General features: G+C 55.0%; 2 protein-coding genes across 2 annotated transcripts; one reads left to right on the forward strand and one right to left on the reverse strand.

Annotated features, from left to right (window-relative positions):
- Window positions 1-428: 428 nt before the first annotated feature.
- On the reverse strand, window positions 429-8,245 carry PLOD3 (procollagen-lysine,2-oxoglutarate 5-dioxygenase 3). Its single transcript, XM_027126050.1, has 19 exons — window positions 7,716-8,245; window positions 7,262-7,353; window positions 6,951-7,087; window positions 6,679-6,842; window positions 6,437-6,549; window positions 6,202-6,265; window positions 5,554-5,651; window positions 5,190-5,291; window positions 4,889-5,014; window positions 4,569-4,690; window positions 4,062-4,166; window positions 3,823-3,948; window positions 3,266-3,407; window positions 3,075-3,188; window positions 2,820-2,888; window positions 2,232-2,336; window positions 1,562-1,708; window positions 1,204-1,329; window positions 429-874 (listed from the first exon to the last, which is right to left on the reverse strand). Exons 1-19 carry the CDS (start codon window positions 7,825-7,827, stop codon window positions 719-721), a joined length of 2,220 nt encoding a protein of 739 aa, XP_026981851.1. The 5' UTR covers window positions 7,828-8,245; the 3' UTR covers window positions 429-718.
- Window positions 8,231-16,901, forward strand: ZNHIT1 (zinc finger HIT-type containing 1). Its single transcript, XM_027126051.1, has 5 exons — window positions 8,231-8,824; window positions 15,577-15,747; window positions 16,197-16,276; window positions 16,401-16,570; window positions 16,665-16,901. The coding sequence occupies exons 1-5, from the start codon at window positions 8,803-8,805 to the stop codon at window positions 16,684-16,686; spliced, it is 465 nt and encodes a 154-aa protein (XP_026981852.1). The 5' UTR covers window positions 8,231-8,802; the 3' UTR covers window positions 16,687-16,901.
- Window positions 16,902-19,043: the final 2,142 nt, after the last annotated feature.

The following is a 19,043-nucleotide window of genomic DNA, read 5'->3' on the forward strand; positions in this document are numbered from 1 at the left end:
CTGTCTTCCCTCAAAGAACACACGCCCCCAGGGGGACTTACTTCCCCAGCAATGTCCCTGGAGCTTAGCTTAGGGCTGTGCCACCCCACACGTCATGCACTGGAGAAGATGCCATCAGGTGAGGAGAGAATCAGGGAGGAGAGCTTGGGGGCTTTGCAGGGGTGGGGATGGGGGGGTTCTCACCTCAGCCCAACAAGGGAAGTCCTTCTTTCGGTCTGGCCCTCCTCACGTCCTCCCCCAGCTCTGGCAATGACAGGGAGTTAGACATGGGAGCCAGGGAAGCTTCCAGGCTCCCGCTCTGCTCTAAAATCATGTTTCTGCCTTTTCTTCTTCTCTGTTCATTTCCTCTGGAAGATCCCGGGTCTCCCCTCTACACTGGGTGGCGGGAGGGATACGGGGTCCACAGGTAGATGAAAGAATAAATGGACTCAAGAATTACAAATCCTCTTTTATTGAGAGGAAGACTGAAAAACAATAATTTATCACGTGGTGAACACCCAGAAGCCCTCTCCCTGGGAACTCTTGGGGGCTGAGGGGTGGAGCAAGGGGGCTCCCTGAGCTTCCTGAGGGCCGCGTGGTGGGGAGCGAGGTGACACATTCAGTCCCAGGTACACGGAACATACACCCAGGAGGCGAGGAGCCGGACAGACCCCCTCCGAGGAGGAGTGGGGCACAGGAAGGCACAATGGCAGGGAAGCTTGGGCAGAGTGGTGGAGCGTTAGGGGTCCACAAAGGACACCATGATGTAGCGAGTGCCCCGAGTGGTGGGCAGCCCCTCGTGGTAGTGGGTGAGGCGGCCAGGGTGCAGGAGCCCCCAGCCCTTCCGGGGGGATGACACCACGCAGTCGTAGCGCAGGAAGCGGCAGCCACCTCCCTGGGAAGACGAGAAGGGGCAGGAGTGCAGAGTGAGCGGAAGTGGGGACTGGGCGGCGGGCTGACAGAGCGGGGAGAGCCCGACCGGGGGAATCAGGGAGGGAGGACACAGGAGGTTTGGGCATCAGCAGATGGGAGACCCAGGAGAAAGGGTGAGGCTGCCAGCCCGGAAGGGGTCCAGAGGATACCCACGAAGTCACTGAGAAATATAGAGAAGGCAGACAAGGGGGCGGGAGGTGACGAGGGGTGTGTGTAGGGATGGTGAGGGGGCGGGACACAGGGTCCTGCGTGCGGGGAGGGGCCCTGAAGTGGAGGGCAGTAGGGACTCACCTCATAATCCAGGCCCTTGTGGTTGAGGGCGACGTTGAGGGTGAAGGTGGATGAGTCGTGATGTGGCCGCAGAGATGGCTGCTCATCTGGCCGGTAGCGGACCACAAAGTTCATCACCGCCCGGGTCTGTGACAGGGACACGGGAGGAGAGGCTGGAGGGATGGCCATCAGGTCCGGGGGAGGGGAGGGGTTCTCACTGGTACCTGCGGGCTGCCTCCCCCAGGGCTGCCCTCCTGTAGGATCTCATTTTATGGGGCCCCAAACACCACGGGGGCCAAAAAGGCATCATGTGGAGACGTCCAACCGGGACGGGGTGTGGGAAGGTGGAGGTGCAGGGGTGGCGAGTGCAGCGGCCCACCTTGGTGTGGTAGCCGGGGAACAGGCTCTCGGTCATGGGCCCCACGTACGTCCTCAGCAGCTGCAGCCACTGGTCCTCATAGCCCACCTGCTTCATGTGGATGTCCACGGTGGGCACGTTCTCGTAGCCTCCAGCCAGCCTTGAGTCCTGTGGGCAGCGGGCACTGAGCCGACAGGGCAGTGCCAGCCTCCCCCTCCTCTTGCTCCCAGGCCTTACAGCCTGTATTCCCTCCGTCTGGAAGTCTCGACCACTTCTTAGCTTGACTCACTCCTCCTGTCCTCTAAGTGTCAGCTAAGATGTCACCTCTTCTGTGAAGCCCCTTGGTCCTCCCACGTCTGGGTCAAGGGTCCCTCCTGAGACTCCTGCAGCACCCGGGCTGCCCATCACAGCCTTTAGAAGCTGGGTTGCTGCTGCTGCTGACAGCAGGTGAGACCCAGGAGGGCAGAGCTCGACCTGCACCACCCAGGTCAGGGGCTGGCGTCTAGGATCCACCCCGTAAATGTTAGTTGAACGAATGGATGAGTGAATGAATACAGTTGTGCCTCCTGTGGGCCCCTCCCCCTTGGGGACCCCTCTTTGCTCCCACTCTCTGGATTCCATTTTCCCTCAATCAGGGAAGTTTCACCTCCCTCCTCCTGGGGCCCCCCTCCCCCCTGCCCCAGCCCCTCACCTCATGCCGGCCTCCTGACCACTGGCCGTAATGCTCCGTTTCTTCCACCAGCTCATCGCACATTTGCTCAGACAGCAGAGGGAACCAGTACACGTCCGGGCAGGGCTGTGGACGGGCGGGACAGGGCGAGAACAGCAGGGCTGCGTCATGCTCGGGGAGCGGACAGGTAGCCAAAGGAAGGGAGAGAAAGCAGGGAGCAGAAAGGGAAGCCAGGAGATGAGAGAATCTGCAGGAATGGGGATCTGAGTGTGGGGATGGGCCAGGAGGCGCTGGGCCAGAGAAGGTGGGAGCAGTGCTGAAAACATGGCGCAAATGGCACGGGGGTCCTGGAGCCCCGGGTTCTAGGATAGTGGATTTCAAACTCATCTTAAAAAGTATCATTTCACCCATACACCAATATACCCAACAGACAAGAGAGGACCACCCTGATTAATGCCAGGATGGGGGCTGCAGGCCTGTCTGCTCCGCCTTTGCCCTCAATGCCTGAGCAGAAAACCCTGAGGCACCACTAATCCAGGCGGTGGACCCAGGGGGTGGACCCAGGGGGTGGTGGCCATGCGATGGGTCAGGGTCCTGAGTGGGGCTCACCTGTTCCACGAGTCCCTCCCCTTCCAGGGCCCGGCTGTAGTTCTCGTGAATGTACTGCTCCTTCCAGTCCTGGGGGATGGGGGGAGGTGCACCTTGACCCGGGCCCTCTTCATTCCATCTGCTCCCACCCAGGAAGCCCCCTCCCCAGGCACCAGGAGAGCCTGCACAGCGCGCATGAGCGTGCGGTAGGCCTGGGGCATCCTCCTTTAGTGAAGGAAGGGAAACTACCTTCTGAGCGCGGGGCCGCCTACTCACCAGGGGGTTGTCGAAGATCTGCCAGAGGTCAGGGTGCAGGTGGTCCGTGTCATACCGGGAAGTGGCCAGGAGGCGCCCAAACTCGTGCTGATTGCTGAGGTGGAGAAAGACGCCCTGGCGTGGGGGGCGGGTGTGAGAAGGGTGACAGGGAGCAAGGGCCTTGCCCCGCCTCGAGCCCCAGGCCCACTCACCTTATCCCGCAGGCTCTTGCAGAAGGCCATGTCTGGGTCCGTGTCGCTGCCCGAGAACACCTCCCTCTGGGGCAGCTCCGTCCTCAGGGTCTCCCCGCGGATCACATAGGCCTGGGATATGTAGGGCACGTTCCACACGCCCCTGGAGGCACCCACACCGGTGAGCTAGGTGGGCGAGCCCCACAGTCCTGCCCTGTTCCTCCCAGGGGCCCCTTCCCTCGAGGGCTGTGAGCTGCTAGGTCCCGCTGGCTTCCCCCGTCAAGCCTCTCATGCCCCCTGCACGGTCAGTCCCTGCCCACAGCCCCCCCGGACCCCCGAGACTGGGGCTGTGCGGCAGGATGCAGGGGTCTTATGCCCCCTGCACGGTCAGTCCCTGCCCACAGCCCCCCTGGACCCCCGAGACTGGGGCTGTGCGGCAGGATGCAGGGGTCTCATGCCCCCTGCACGGTCAGTCCCTGCCCACAGCCCCCCCGGACCCCCGAGACTGGGGCTGTGCGGCAGGATGCAGGGGTCTCCGAGGGCCCAGGCCAGGGCAGGGGAGGGGCTTCAGGACTCACACTCGCTTCCGCTGCACCAGCTCTACGTAATCCTCGGAGCGCGCGTAGTACTCATCGGGGCTCAGGGCTCCCCAGAAATTGGACCACAGCTTCCCGTGGCGGGACAGCATGGGCGCTATCACCTTCCTGTGGACGAGCAGAGGTGAGGGCCGGGCGGAGTTGTGCCCCACGCCCAGGGGAGGAGTGGGGGGTTCCCTGGGGACTATCTGGGGGCCCTCTGGCTGAACCAGGTGAGTGACCTGTTCTCTGCAATGAGGATGCGCAGGGTCTGCGGGTTGCTGATGACCGCGTCTGCGTCCAGGCTGAAGTAGAATTCACACTTGGGGTCCTGCCGACAAATGTCCCTGGAGGTGACAGACCAACAGACAGATGAGCTGAAACGGGAGCAGGTGGGGGGGGAGAGGGAACTGTAGAGAGGGTGGAACTCCCCCTACCCGCTGAGGAGAAGAGGAGGAAAGTGGGTAGAAGCATCAGCAAGAGGACAGGAGGGAGAAAAAGACTGGGGGGGGGGAGGGGGAGGGCGGGAAAGGGGGAGGCCGAGGCCTCTGTGCCTCCTCCCCCAGATTCTTCCATCTGTGCGGGGCAAGGGAGGGACAGCACACGTAGTGGCTGGAAGTGCGCCACTGTGGAGGCCGAGGAGAGGCTGGATGGGGAACGGAGAGGGAAGGGGGCTTGCAGCGGGTGGCAGCCCCTCCCCCACTGCTTTCACCCCCGCCCCCCCCAACGCCCGCCCGAGGCTCACTCACATGGCCATGTCCCTGGCCTCGCCTGGCGTCAGGCCCTCCTCGGGCCCCACCAGCTTCACAGCTGAGAAGTGGTCCTGCAGCTGGGGCCAGGAGTCAGCAATGTGGGGCTCGTGGTACACCTCCTGGAGATGGCGGGGGGGGAGAAGGGGGAGATGCGGAGACTGAGAGGGCAGAAAAGATGGTGCCTGAGGGACAGGAGCGGGGAAGGAGGTGAGCAGAAAGGGTGCAGGAAGGAGTCTGGGATATAGGGAGTGGGAGTTCTGATGAGGGCAGGGGCGGGGTCCCTTGGGAGGGAGAGGCTGTCAGTTGGGGTGTCTCACGTTGTTGTGCAGGAAGAGGGTGACCCTGTCGGATGGATAGTCCAGGAGCAGCAGCCGCTGGAGGAAGCGGGGCAGGAATGGGGTAGGTTGTTCCACAAACACTGCCAGAAGCACCCGGGGGGGAGTCTGGAAGATACAACGTGATGGGGCTCAGAGGAAAGCCCGCCAGTCTGTCCTCCACAACCCTGGCAGGTTTGCGGGTCTCCAGGGGCTTTGCCCCCACCCACTGCTGCCTGGAATGCCCTCCCTGCACCTCCTGCTTCCAAGCGCTCTCCCACCCACGCTGGCACCCCCTCCTCACCTGCCCCCCCGGGAGTGGCCTCCGGTCCTGGTCACAGAACCCACAGCCTCCCTCAGGAGTCCAGCCATTGGGGACGTAGTTTCCCAGGTAATTCAGCTGCAGCTGTTGGGCGAGACGGTGAGAGGCTGAGGCTGAAGAGTCCGGGGCCAGAGGTGAGGGAGGTGGGCAGACAGGGAGGGGACAGGGCAGGATGGGGAGCGGTGGCCACTGAGAAACCCTCCCAGCACCTGTGCTTCTGGGGCTGGGGAGGACTCACTACTTGGAAGGGCTGGAGGAACCTGGGGGCTGGGGCGAGGTCTGGGGCAGGGGCTGTGCGGGCAGGACTGACTGGGGCTGGGGCTGAGGGTATAAGCAACCTGGGCACCTTAGTGGGGCCGTTCCCGTGGACCACAACAGGAAGTGTGTCATAGGCCACGTTCCGGATACGCACGCGATTCCGACCAAACTTTAAGACCACCTCATCTGGGGAAGAAAGGCCAGGCTTCAGACTCCCTTTCCCCCAAAGCTGCCAAACAGCATGTGCTTCTAAATATGGGGGGGCGGGGGCTGCCCAGCTTCTCTAGAGGATGAAGGACTGTGACCCGTGGGGCGGGGATGGGACACCTTCTCTCTGAGGGCACTGACCAGGCTGCTGTCACCCTGGGGCACCCCACCACTTACTACCTGTGTGACCTGGGCAAGTCACTGGCCCCTCAAAGAGGTAGTTTCCCCATCTGTAACAAGTGGATAACCACAGACCTGCCCTTTGTAGAATTGTTGTGTTAAATGAAATTACAGAAGTAAAGCCCTGGCCCAGAGCCCTGCCACGTAGTATGTCAAACAGACATTAGGTACGACCACTGCTGCTTCTGTTACTATTAGCACAGCGCAACTAACTCTATCAGCCATTCGGACGTTTGATGAAGTTAACATCGAGGTGAGTTGAAGATCACCCCAGTTCTACCAGGAGCCTCTCCCACATTCAGGACCCCCAGCAGCCTCCCATCACCCCTTCGGATTGCCTCTTCCTCACCTAAAGCCCCGTTGAGGTTCTGAAAGATCTGCGATTTATGATCCAGATTAAGGCTGAGTTTCTCCTGGATGGGATGAGATGGGGCAGGTAATTAAAGAGGCGGTGGGACACCATTTCCCACTCTTTTCTCTTTACGTCTTTCAAGAAGCCTCTTTACCCCTTCCCTCCCATTCAGCCTGAGAGGCCTGCCACCTCCAGAGCTTCAAGTCGGGCCCCCTCTTCTGCCCCTCCCTACCCTCAGTCCTGGGTCCAGGTAGAGCCGAGTGTAGAACAGCTGATCGTCATCGTCATCTTTGTACTTCCACTGGCGGACGATTTGGTGGATAGCGGGGGCGAAGCCAATGAATCCTGGGTGGGGGGAGGGGAGGTGCTGACTCCAAGATTCCCAGGGTCCCAGGACCTGTCCCCACTCCCTCTCCAGCCCTCAGGCACCTGGAACACTCCATGCCCCACCACTTTGGACACTCTGCCACTCACCACCAGAGTTGAGGAAGCGCTTCCCCGTGCCCACCTCAGGGTACTGCTCCGCCAGCCCCCACTCGGGCCAGCAGAAGGCCTCTGCAGAGAAGAGCAGGCGGCTGCCACTCTGGACAAACTTCTTCAGCAGCTCCGAGGGGCTGCCAGCCAGAATGACATCGTAGCTGGGGGAGGAAGGGGAGGATGAGCAGGACAGCCACTAGGAACCTCAGTCTCCTCACCCCCTCTTTCTGTCCACCCCTCTTCTTTCTCCCCAGCCCCAGCCCCTTTACCTGTCCACAAACATGATGACCATATCCCCCCTGTCTGCGTATTTCTCCATTTCCTTCTTCAGCCACCTGACCTTCTGTCCTCCACCAACCGTTCGGGCTACATCGCCCCCTCGCCATTCCTGTCCCAGGCCCAGGGTCTGTGGAGGAGACCCAGAATGCCAGGGAGGGGCTCAGGCGGCCAGGCGGCCAGGCGGTCCCACCGCCCTCACCAGGCTCACCGTGGGGTCCCAGGCATCCAGCCCTCAGCCCTCTCCTAGGCTACACCCCACCCGCACCCCTTCTAGAGGCCATGAGGGTGTTCCTCTCCTCACCCGCACAGTGTAGTTGAAAAACTCCGCTGACCGCAGGAAACGCCGGTATCCTTCTGTCTCGCCTGTGGCCACGGTGATCACCAGCAGCTTCTCTGTCACCAGCCAGGAATTGACACTCAGGACCCACTCGCCCAGCTCGCTGCCCGGCGCGCTCCACTCACCGCAGCCCCCCTTCCCCTCCCTCTGACTCTGCTCCGGTTCCTCCCCTCTTTTCCACATTCCCTCTTAAACTCTTCCCACCCAGGGAAACTTGACCCCAGTGAAAGCGGGATGGGAGTAACATCCAGAAACTCAGGATCAGTTCCCATGGGGAGGGTGGAAACAGTTCAGAGCGAGGAGTGGGCGAGGGGCCGTGTGATTCGGCCCTAGAGAGCCCGCTGGGCGTGGGAGAGGCCCGCCTCGACCCTCTCCCCAGGGTCAGCCTGGCGCCACTCGCCCCTCCCCGGGTTCTCACCTGGGTTGACAGGGTCGCTGCCCCGGGGACGATTTGAAGCCGAGGCCTCAGGAGGCGGCGACAGCAGTAGCAGCAGTAGCAGCAGGAGCCGGAGTCCCGGGCCCGAGGCCATGACGGGGAGCTGGCCGAGGGGCACACAGGCCCGCACCGGGCTCTGGCTGTGCGCCTGGACCCGAACTCCGGAGAGAGGCTCTGGGAAAAAGGATGGGGGCTGCTGTGCGGCCCGTAGCTAGGAGGAGCCGGCTTGGGGCTCCGCCCTGGGGGAAAAAAAAGCGTACCCGGAGGTTACAGAAAACTCGAGATGCCGGGCCTTAGACAAGGCGAGGATTGTCCCGGGCGGTGGGCAGAACTGAACGAGCGGGAGGAGGCGCCCAGCCCGGAGGCGGGGTAGGGGCGGGGACTAGGGCTGGCGATCCCGAGCCGAGGTCTTTTAGAGCCAGCCCGGCCCACAGCGCCTAACACTTCAGGAAAGTGAAACGCGGAGAGGGGAAGTGACCCCTTGCGGGTCCGGCGGGATGCGGAGGCGGGTCTTTGCCACAACCCTGCCTCGAGCAGCCGGGCGGAAGACCCAGAAAGAGGCGGTGGGGACGCGCGGAGCGGGTTTGACGGCAGGGAGGGAGAAGGCCGAGGAGTCTGCGGCCCCAAGGGATCTGGGGGTTGAGGTTTAGGCAGAGGGTCACCGGGGACCTCTGGGATTGCCCACTGAAGCCAAGTTCTTTGGTACTCCGGCCCATCATCTTCACTGCCCAGGGGAGAAGCTCCATGGGATGCCTTTGTGATGACTGTATCTTCAGACAGACCCAAGGAAAATGACGTTTCTTGAAAGATCACTGGCAACATCTCTTTAAAATGACCCATTTCGAGGGTCCCGCAAAATACACAACTACACCGAGGTCGGAAGTAGTTTTGCCCGTATAAAATATGGCGGAAAGCTTTCTGGTCTCTAAGGAAACATTACGTAGTCAAAGCGGTGGATTACACTGCGCACGCGTAGGGGCACGCGCCACAGGAAGTCGTGATGACCCAACCACAGCGCGTGATTTAGAACGCGTGCGCAGTAGGCTCAGCTGGCGGCTGTGTTGTGAAAATGGTGGAGAAGAAAACTTCGGGTATGTGAGCCCCTGGCTCTTGGCCCCCTATCCTCCTCTAAAATCGAATCTGGCCTAGGATTCCCTCAACCAGTTATTAGTCTTAAATTCCTACCCAGGACCTCGGGTCCTGACGTCGGGGCAGACCCCCAAACCATCCGTTCACGTTTTATTCATGCCTGCTGCAAGCCGGGCCTTGGGGATGGAGAAAGAAAAAAATATCCTTAGCATCCAAGAACTGGCTTTCCGGGAGCTGGGCAGACGCGCAGACTTACCACGGCATTTCAGAGTGATACGTGCTATGGTAGAGGGATGCAGCGTGCCTGGGCTTGGGGAGGAGTGGCATCCAACCCAGCTTCTGGGAAGGAGGGGACTGGAGGGAAGGAAAACGCTTGGATTGAGTCCTGAAAGTCACAGTTTCGCTCAGTGCAGGTGCGTGGGGACTCCTTCCCTGCAGCGGGAACCGCACCTGCCAAGGTAGGAGAGCAAGAAAAAGCAAATCGCTTAGGAAGCCAAGTTCACAGTTCTGGGGCTTGCAGAGGAGAGAGGCTGGAAGGCTAGGAAAAGGTACCCTTGAAAGGCACTGTATACACTGCTGAAGAGTTTGAACTCTCTGGAGAGGGCGGTGGAGAGCCATCAAGGTCTTTTAAGGCAGGGGAGTGACCCAGACAAATTTATCTCTTAGAAAGGGAGTTCAGCTTCAATGCGGAGGATGGATTGGAGCGACTAGAGCTGCGCCGTCCAATAGAAATTTCTGGGATGATGGGAATGTTCTTAATCAGCACTATTCAGTATGGCAGCCAGTAGCCACATGTGGCTATTGAGCGCTTGAAATGTGGCAAGATTGAGAAACTGAATTTAAAATTTTATGTATCTTAATTAATTACATCTTTTTTTTTTTTTTTTTGTGGTACGCGGGCCTCTCACTGCTGTGGCCTCTCCCATTGTGGAGCACAGGCTCCGGACGCGCAGGCCCAGCTACCATGGCTCACGGGTCCGGGCACGAACCCGTATCCCCTGCATTGGCAGGCGGACTCTCAACCGCTGCGCCACCAGGGAAGCCCAATTAATTACATCTTAATTAATCTACATGTAAATTTCAGTAGCCTCATGTGACTAGTGGCTGCTCTATTGTGTAGTGCAGGTTCAGAGATTGGAAGGCCAGTTAGGAAGCTGTTGAGGAATCCAGATAAAAAGAGATGAGGGTCAGAACACTCTGCCAGATTGACTTGTAATAAATACAGTCATGTCATCTTTAAACCCCTCACTGGATCTCCATCACCCTCACCATAAAATCCCCAAATCCAAATTCCTTTATTTTATTATTTTTTTAATGTTTTAATTTATTTGGTTGCGCTGGGTCTTAGTTGCAGCAGGCGGGCCCCTTAGTTGTGGCATGTGAACTCTTAGTTGCAGCATGCATGTGGGATCTAGTTCCCTGACCAGGGATCGAACGCGGGCTCCCTGCATTGGGAGCTCGGAGTCTTATCCAGTGGACCACCAGGGAAGTCCCAAAGCCAAATTCCTTTAGATACTTAAAGGTAAGATTCTTAATGGTCTGCCTAACTTCATATCCCCATCACCCCCCACACACACATACTTTATGTACCAGCCATACAGAACTTTAAAAAATTTATTGAAGGCACTGCAGTCTTTCATCCAGGCCTTCCCTCATGCTGGTACCAAGGCCTAAGACACCCCACCCCCATCCCAATCAGGCTAACTTCTATTCTTTCCTCTGGAAAATCTTCCTGACTGACTACCCCAAGCCCCGGTTATGTGTTTCTGTCATGTGCTTTGTAGTACTTTGTACTTCCCTGTCCTAGCATGTACTATCCTGTACTGTGCTTGTTTATTTGATCATTTATATTCCCCACCTGACTGTAAGCTCTGGTTGTATTCCCAGAACCGCCTGGTACTTGGAAGGGAGGCAGTATAGTACAGCGCTGAAGAGGATCTTTTTTGATGCTGGGCAGTTCTGGGTTTGAATTCTGACCCAGGTGCTTATTAATAGCTGTGTAAACTTTGGACAGGTTTCTTAACCTCTGAACTCCAGTAAACTGGGGATGATAATGATACCTATTTCATAAGGTTGACGTAAAGATTAAAGAATTCCATTTATGCAAAGAGCTTAGTACAGGCAGATCTCAGAGATATGCAGGTTTGGTTCTAAACCACTGCAATAAAGCAAATATCGCAATAAAGTGAGTCACAAATTTTTTTATTTCCCAGTGCATATAAAAATTATGTTTAGGGACTTCCCTGGCTATCCGGCGGTTAAGACTCCACGCTTCCACTGCAGGGGGCACGGGTTCAATCCCTGGTCGGGGAACTAAGATTCCACATGCTGCTCGGCGCGGCCAAAAGAAATCTTTTTTATTTTTACGTTATAGTCAGTTAAGTGTGCAATAGCATTATGTCTTTTAAAAATGTACATGCCTTAATTTAAAAGTACTTTATTGCTAAGAAATGCTAGCCATCGTGTGAGACTTCAGCGCGTTGTAACTTCTTTTGCTGGTGGAGGGTCTTGCCTCAGTGTGGATGGCTGCTGACTGATCAGGGTGATGGTTACTGAAGGCTGGGGTGGCTGTGGCAGTTGCTTAAAGTAAGACAGCAGTGACGTTTGCCACATTGATTGACTCTTCCTTTCGTGAAGGTTTTCTCTGTAGCCTGCAATGCTGTTTGATAGCGTTTTACCCAGAGTAGAACTTCTTTCAAAATTGGAATCAATCCTCTCAGCCTGTCACTGCTTTATCAACTAAGTTATATAATATTCTATTTTTTAAAAGTCTTTGTTTTTTCCTTTCCTTTCCTTTCCCTTTCTTTCTCCTCCCTCCCTCCCTCCCTTCCTTCCATCTGTCCCCACACAGCTTGCAGAATCTTAGTTCCTCAGCTAGGGATTGAACCCTGGCCCACTGCAATGGGAGCTCATAGTCCTAACCCCTGGACTGCCAGGGAATTCCCTGTTATGTGATACTGTGAATCATTTGTTGTTGTTTCAACAATCCTCACACATCTTCACCACGAGTAGATTTTATCTCAAGATAAAATCTAATCTTATCTTTCTTGGGCTTCCCTGGTGGTGCAGTGGTTGAGAGTCCGCCTGCCGATGCAGGGGACATGGGTTCGTGCCCCTAGTCCGCGGAGCGGCTGGGCCCGTGAGTCATGGCCGCTGAGCCTGCGCGTCTGGAGCCTGTGCTCTGCAGTGGGAGAGGCCGCAGCGGTGAGAGGCCCGCGTACCGCAAAAAAAAAAAAAAAAAAAGAAACCACTTTCTTGGCTCATCCAGAAGAAGCAACTCCTCATCCATGAGTTTTATCATGAGATTTCAGCAATTCAGTCACATCTTCAGGCTCCCCTTCTAATTATAGTTCTCTTGCTGTTTCCACCACATCTGCAGTTACTTCCACTGAAGTCTTGAATCCCTCAAAGTCATCCATGAGGGTCGGAATCAACTTCTTCCAAACTCCTGTTAATGTTGACATTTTGACCTCTTCCCATGAATCACAAATGTTCTTCATGTCATCTGGAATGGTGAATCCTTTCCAGAAGGTTTTCAATTGACTCTGCCCAGCTCCATCAGAGGAATCATTATCTATGGCAGCTATAGCCTTATGAAATATATTTCTTAGATAATAAGACTTGAAAGTCAAAATTACTCCTTAACCCATGGGCTGCAGAATGGATATTGTGTTAGCAGGCGTGAAAACAACATTGATCTTGTTGTACATCTCCATTAGAGCTCTTGGGTGAGCAAGTGCATTGTCAATGAGCAGTAATATTTTGAAAAGTATCTTTTTTTTCTGAGAAGTAGGTATCAACAATGGACTTCAAATATTCGGTAAACTATGTTGTAAACAAATGTGCTGCCATCCAGGCTTTGTTTTTCCATTTATAGAGCACAGGCAGAATAGATCTAGCCTAATTCTTAAGGGCCCTAGGATGTTCAGAAGGGTAAGTGAGCATTGGCTTCAACTTAAAGTTACCAGCTAGCTGCTTTAGCCCCTAACAAGAGAGTCATCCTATCCTTTGAAGCTTTGAAGCCAGGCATTGACTTCTCCTCTCTAGCTATGAAAGTCCTGGATGGCTTCTTCTAATAGAAGGCAGTTTTGTCTACATTGGAAGTCTGTTGTTTAGTGTTGCCACCTTCATTAATTATCTTAGGTAGATCTTCTGATTTTTTTTTTTTTTTTTGGCTGTGCTGCGCAGCTTGCGGGATCTTAGTTCCTCAGTCAGGGATCGAACCCGGGCCCACAGCAGTGAAAGCGCACAGTCCTAACCACTGGACCACCAGGGAATTCCCTTAGTTAGAGCTTCTGAATAACTTACTGTAGCTTCTACAACAGCACTTTAAAAAAATATATTTATTTATTTATTTGGCTGTGCCGGGTCTTTAATTGCGGCATGCGACCTCTTAGTTGCAGCATGTGGGATCTAGTTCCCTGCCCAGGGATCGAACCCAGGCTCCCTGCATTGGGAGTGTGGAGTCTTAGCCACAGGACGCCAGGGAAGTCCCTCTACCTCAGCACTTGCTGCTTCAACTTGCACTTTTATGTTATGGAGACGGCTTCTTTCCTATTTTAAAAAAAATTTTATTTTTTTAAATAAATTTACTTATTTATTTATTTATTTTTGGCTGCGTTGGGTCTTTGTTGCTGCGCACGGGCTTTCTCTGGTTACAGCGAGTGGGGGCTACTCTTCATCGCGGTGCGTGGGCTTCTCATTGAGGTGGCTTCTCTTATTGCGGAGCACGGGCTCTAGGCACACGGGCTTCAGTAGTTGTAGCGCGCAGGCTCAGTAGTTGTGGCTCGTGGGCTCTAGAGCGCAAGCTCAGTAGTTGCGGCGCACGAGCTTAGTTGCTCCGCGGCATGTGGGATCTTCCCGGACCAGGGATCGAACCCATGTCCCCTGCATTGGCAGGTGGATTCTTAACCACTCCGCCACCCGGGAAGTCCCTGGCTTCTTTCCTCAAACCTCATGAACCAACCTCTGCTCGCTTCACACTTTGTTTCTGCTGCTTCCTCACCTCTCTCAGCCCTTGTAGAATTGAAGAGAGTTAGGGCCTTGCTCTGTATTAGGCTTTGGATTAAGGGAATGTTGTGGCTGGTTTGATCTTCTATCCAGACCACTAAATCTTTCTCCATATGAGCAGTAAGGCTGTTTTGCTTCCTTGTCATTCAGGTGTTGACTGAACTAGCACTTTTAATTTTCTTCAAGAACTTTTCCTTTACATTCACAACTTAGCTGTTTGGTGCAAGAGGCCTAGCTTTTGGCCTGTCTCAGCTTCTGACATGCCTTCCTCACTAAGCATAATCATTTCTAGCTTTTGATTTAAAGTGAGAGACATGTAGCTCTTCCTTTCACTTGAACACTTAGAGGCCACTGTAAGGTTATTAATTGGCCTGATTTCAATATTGTTGGGTCTCAGGGAATCGGGAAGCCCGAGGACAGGGAGAGAGACTTGGGTCAGCCGACTGCCAGAGCAGTCAGAACACACACACATTTATCAGTCAAGTTTGCCGTCTTGTATGGGCGCAATTTGTGATGCCCGAAAACAATTACAATAGTAACATCAAAGATCACTGGTCACGGATCACCATAACGAAGATAATAATAATGAAAACGTGTGAAATATTGCAAGAATTACTAAAATGTGACATATAGACACAGTCTCAGGCTATGGAGAGCTCAAGCAAACACACTGGATTTGGCCCTAGATGGTCACTGGTGTCCTAAGTGTGAGTGGTTCCCATTGAATGGAAGTTGGTTTGCCAGGGGTTGGTTAGGAGTGGATGGGAGGTAAGGAAATAAGACTTACCATGGACTGCACTCTCAAAGCAGAGTAGGTATGAAGTTGGATAGACACGTGAGAGTTGATCAGGTTTTTCTATGGAGGGGAAAGTACCAGTTGAGTGGGAGGGGTTGAAGATGCAAGAGTCAGGGAGGACTCGAGCTAGAGGTAGAGGGTTTGGGTTTAGCAGTGGGACTTGGGGGTGCATCCACTTGGAATGGAGGGACGGGGGTACCCATGCAGTTATGATTGAGGGTAGGCTGATGGTTGAGCATCTCTCCATGGTGGCTCAGTTCCTTTTAGGTGGGAAATGAGATTGCTGAGTGTGAAGTCTGAGTGCATCAAGGTCCCAGTGGAGCCTGGAAGCCGCGAGTGTACTGTGGTCTCCGTCACCATGGTTGTGTGATTTCGGCCAGCAGTGAGAGGTCTCCAGGAGGCATTTCATTGGCTGGGTCTGGGATTGGGAGGAAAGGCTGGGGCCAAAAGGATAGAAAACAGGCATGAATGGGGACTTACCTGGTGGTCCAGTGGCTAAGAGTCCATGCTCCCAGTTCAGGGCGCCCAGGTTCGTTCCCTGGTCAGGGAACTGGATGCTGCATGCCTTAACTAAGAGTTCACATGCCGCAACTAAGAATCCCGCATGCCACAACTAAAGGTCCCACATGCAACAATGAAGATCCTGCGTGCCGCAACTAAGACCCAGCGCAGGCGAATAAATAAATAAGTAAATAAATAAATATTTTTTTAAAAAGAAAACAGGCATGAGTGACTGAAACGGCAGCCTTAGGTAGCTGGGAAGGAAGCAGCCAGAGTGGGTGATATATTGGGAGAAGATACAGGGGCCAAGGGCTGGGGGACTAGGATGAGATCAGAGAGCTGTGCCTCCCCAACCCCTGGAAGTCTTCCACACACGGCCCAGAGCCAAGGCCGCCCCAGCTTCTCTCTTCTCTGACCCCATAACTCTTCTGGCCCCATCCCATCTAGTTCGCTCCCAGGACCCTGGACAGCGGCGGGTGCTGGACCGGGCGGCCCGGCAACGCCGCATCAACAGGCAGCTCGAGGCCTTGGAGAATGACAACTTCCAGGACGACCCCCACGCAGGGCTCCCCCAGCTCGGCAAGCGGCTGCCTCAGTTTGATGATGATGCAGACACTGGTGAGTCGGGTGGAGGAGGAAGCGGGGGCCAGGTGCCAGGAGACAAGGCTGCAGGAGGAGGGAAGAGCCTGCCCTGGTCAGGGTTTGTAAGGACATCAGGCTGGGGGATGGGTGATCCAGGAGCTCCTCTGGCTCCTTTGAGCCAGCTGCTCTCCCTTTCTGTGCTTCAGTTTCCTTTCCTGTATGTATCAATAGAATGAAGAAGCGGGAGCCGATGAGCTCTGAGATCCCTTGAGCTCGGACACAAAGCTCTAGATATAGGGAGAGTGGAGATGGAGGAAGGCTTGGCTTGGAGAAGTGGGGGGCAGGGAAGGGTGGTAGAGAGAGGCCGGCTTAGAACCCAGGTGGGCACCTGGGCAATGAATGGACATGGGGGATCGGAACGGTGAAGCAAAGAACCAGTGTCTTCCTTGGCACGTGCCAAGTAACTCATTGCTCTTGACCTCTAGGAAAGAAAAAGAAGAAAACTCGAGGTGATCATTTTAAACTTCGCTTCCGAAAAAACTTTCAGGCCTTGCTGGAGGAGCAGGTGAGAGGAGCTGGCTGGGGAGGACCCCACAGGGCAGGGATGCACCTGCAGACATCCTTGGCCCCGGCAGGTGTTCCTGCAAGGGGACAGAGGGGTCACAGGGCCAGCCCCCTTGTCTCTGCAGAACCTGAGTGTGGCTGAGGGCCCCAACTACCTGACGGCCTGTGCAGGACCCCCATCCCGGCCCCAGCGCCCCTTCTGTGCTGTCTGTGGCTTCCCCTCCCCCTACACCTGTGTCAGCTGCGGCGCCCGGTACTGTACTGTGCGCTGCCTGGGCACCCACCAGGAGACCAGGTGAGAGGGGCCTCCCCCGGGTCCACACCCTCCCCCTCCTCCCCCCACAGCCTCCTGGACCCTCTGCTCATCCTGGGCCTCCTCTGCCTTGCAGGTGCCTGAAGTGGACTGTATGACCCTAGGCGTCCGCAGAGAGGAAGGCCTTGCATCACCTGGCCTCGGAGAGGGCATCACCGAAAGGAAAGGCGCTCCCCCTGGACCAAGAGAGGAGCCCAACGAAGCTCGTGTCCTGTCCTCCAGGGAAGACCAGTCTTGCTCCCAGGGACTGTGGCAGGGCAGTGGGCCGAGCCCTCAGAGCGCTGTTGTAATAAAAGGTCTTGTGCGAGGAGGAGCCTGCCTGTGTGGTCCTGTGGGGTTTTGGGGGTGAGGCTGATGGGTCTCCTGTCTCTCGAACTCACTGCTCTGTGTCTTTTCCTACTCCCGCTGTCTGCCCCTCATGGTCCCTGACCGTGAAAGATTTTGTCCCATTCTCCTGCCACCCCCAGGTCTTTGCATTTCTTGGCTGCTTCTTTCTTTTCTTTATATGTATAAATTTATTTATTTATTTATTTATGGCCGCGTTGGGTCTTCATTGCTGTGCACCGGCTTTCTCTAGTTGCAGTGAGCAGGGGTTATTCTTCGTTGCGGTGGCTTCTCTTATTGCAGAGCACGGGCTCTAGAGCGCAGGCTCAGTAGTTGTGGCGCACGGGCTTAGTTGCTCTGCAGCATGTGGGATCTTCCCGGACCAGGGATTGAACCTGTGTCCCCTGCATTGGCAGGCGGACTCTCAACCACTGCGCCACCAGGGAAGCCCCTTGGCTGCTTTATGTCACTATTTGGGTTATTGATTTAGTTGTTTTTTTTTTTTTTTTTAATTTGTTTCTATAGTTCCTCCGGGTATCTTTTGAGTACCGCTGGCTCCCAGGACTGGTTATGGGGAAGTGGAGTGAGGGGAGGGGTGGGGATGGGGGTATAGAAGGCGCCACAGAAGGCACCAGCACTGTCTTTGTCCTCTGGTTCTTAACCAGATGGGAGAGACTGGGACCTCTTTCTTGGTGCTGCCTGTCTGAGGCAGCACTTGTCCTTAGGAAGCCCCTCTTACCAGGGGCTGTGGTGTGTGAAATTATTAGCAGCAGAGAGAACCCAGAAGTTTCTGGGAAGCGTCAGGAAGTTCACGGTATAGAGGCCCCTGTTCTCGGTGGCCCTGGGTGCTGTAACTTCTGTGCTATTAGAGCTTCTTACACCCACACCTTCTCTAAGTGGATTGCAAGCTGTGAGCTCTTAAGTGCCTTGGAGTTGCTGTCTTAAGGCCCCGTACCCTGTTGCAACATAGCCAACCAGGTGCTTAGGAAATATTTGTTGCACAAATTACTTCAGTAAGATATTAATGAGATCCAGCCAAGTTGGCGTTAAGGAACGTCTTAGGCTCTTCTCCCCACTACTGGGGACTTCCTTGGGGTTGGCCCAAATATTCCCAGTGTCTTCCTGAGGAGCTTCCTGCCCTTCCTCTGGAGACTTGGTTGGGCAAGTGGTGTTGGTGACATCTTCGTGTTCAGTGGTGGTGAGGACAGGGTTTAGAGACAGTCCTCAGTGTGGTGGTTTTGAAAAATGGCTGTAAAATTTTTTACTATCCTTTCATCAAAAGGTGGTGCTTGGTCCCCTTCCCCTGGGATCTGGGCAGGCTTATGAGTGCTTGGACCAGTAGAAAGTGGTAGAAGAGTGATCACATGACACTCAAGGCAAGGTGGTAGAAGGCAGTGCAGCTTCTGCCTTGTCCCCAGGACACTTGCTTTGGGAGCCTTCAGCTACCATGTAAGAAACACAACCATCCTGAAGCTGCCATGCTGTGAGGAAGCCCAGCTACACCCAGAGGCCACGTGCAGGTCCTCCCATTGACGGGTCCGGCTGAGCCAAGCCTTCAAGCCATCCCAGCCCAGGCTTCCATCATAGGAGTGAAGATGCTTCCTGATGATTCCAACCCCCAGACATCAAGTTACCCTCAACCATTTGAGTCTTCCTAGCCGTGTCCTCAACATCATGGAGCAGACACTGGCTGTCTCTGCTGTGTCCTGTCTAAATTCCTGACTTGCAGAATCTCTGTGTATAATAAAATGGTTTATGCCTTGGAGCCTTGAGATGGTTGGTTATACAGCAATAGTAACTGGGACATCAGGAATTCAGTCTGCTGGCTGCAAACTCTTGGCCTAGATTAATTATCTTGCTCTCAAGAAGGGAAACTTTCCTAGATCCTAACCTTTCTATTTTTCTCTCCACCGAGAAGTATCGTCAAGAAAGTAAATAGAATTCCCTGGTGGTCCCATGGTTAGGACTCGGTGCTTTTGCTGCCGGGGCCCTGGGTTCGATCCCTGGTTGGGGAACTAAGATCCCACAAGCCACAGGCATGGCCAAAAAAAAAAAAGGCCATTTCTGGGCTGAGAAACACCTTCTGTGCTGCACTGTGATCACCTGCATCGGAATTCCTGTCAGATTTCCA

This window comes from Aethalodelphis obliquidens, unplaced genomic scaffold (genome assembly GCF_003676395.1).
Source record: "Aethalodelphis obliquidens isolate GAN/ISIS:26980383/991018 unplaced genomic scaffold, ASM367639v1 scaffold30, whole genome shotgun sequence".
Lineage (NCBI taxonomy): Eukaryota > Metazoa > Chordata > Mammalia > Artiodactyla > Delphinidae > Aethalodelphis > Aethalodelphis obliquidens.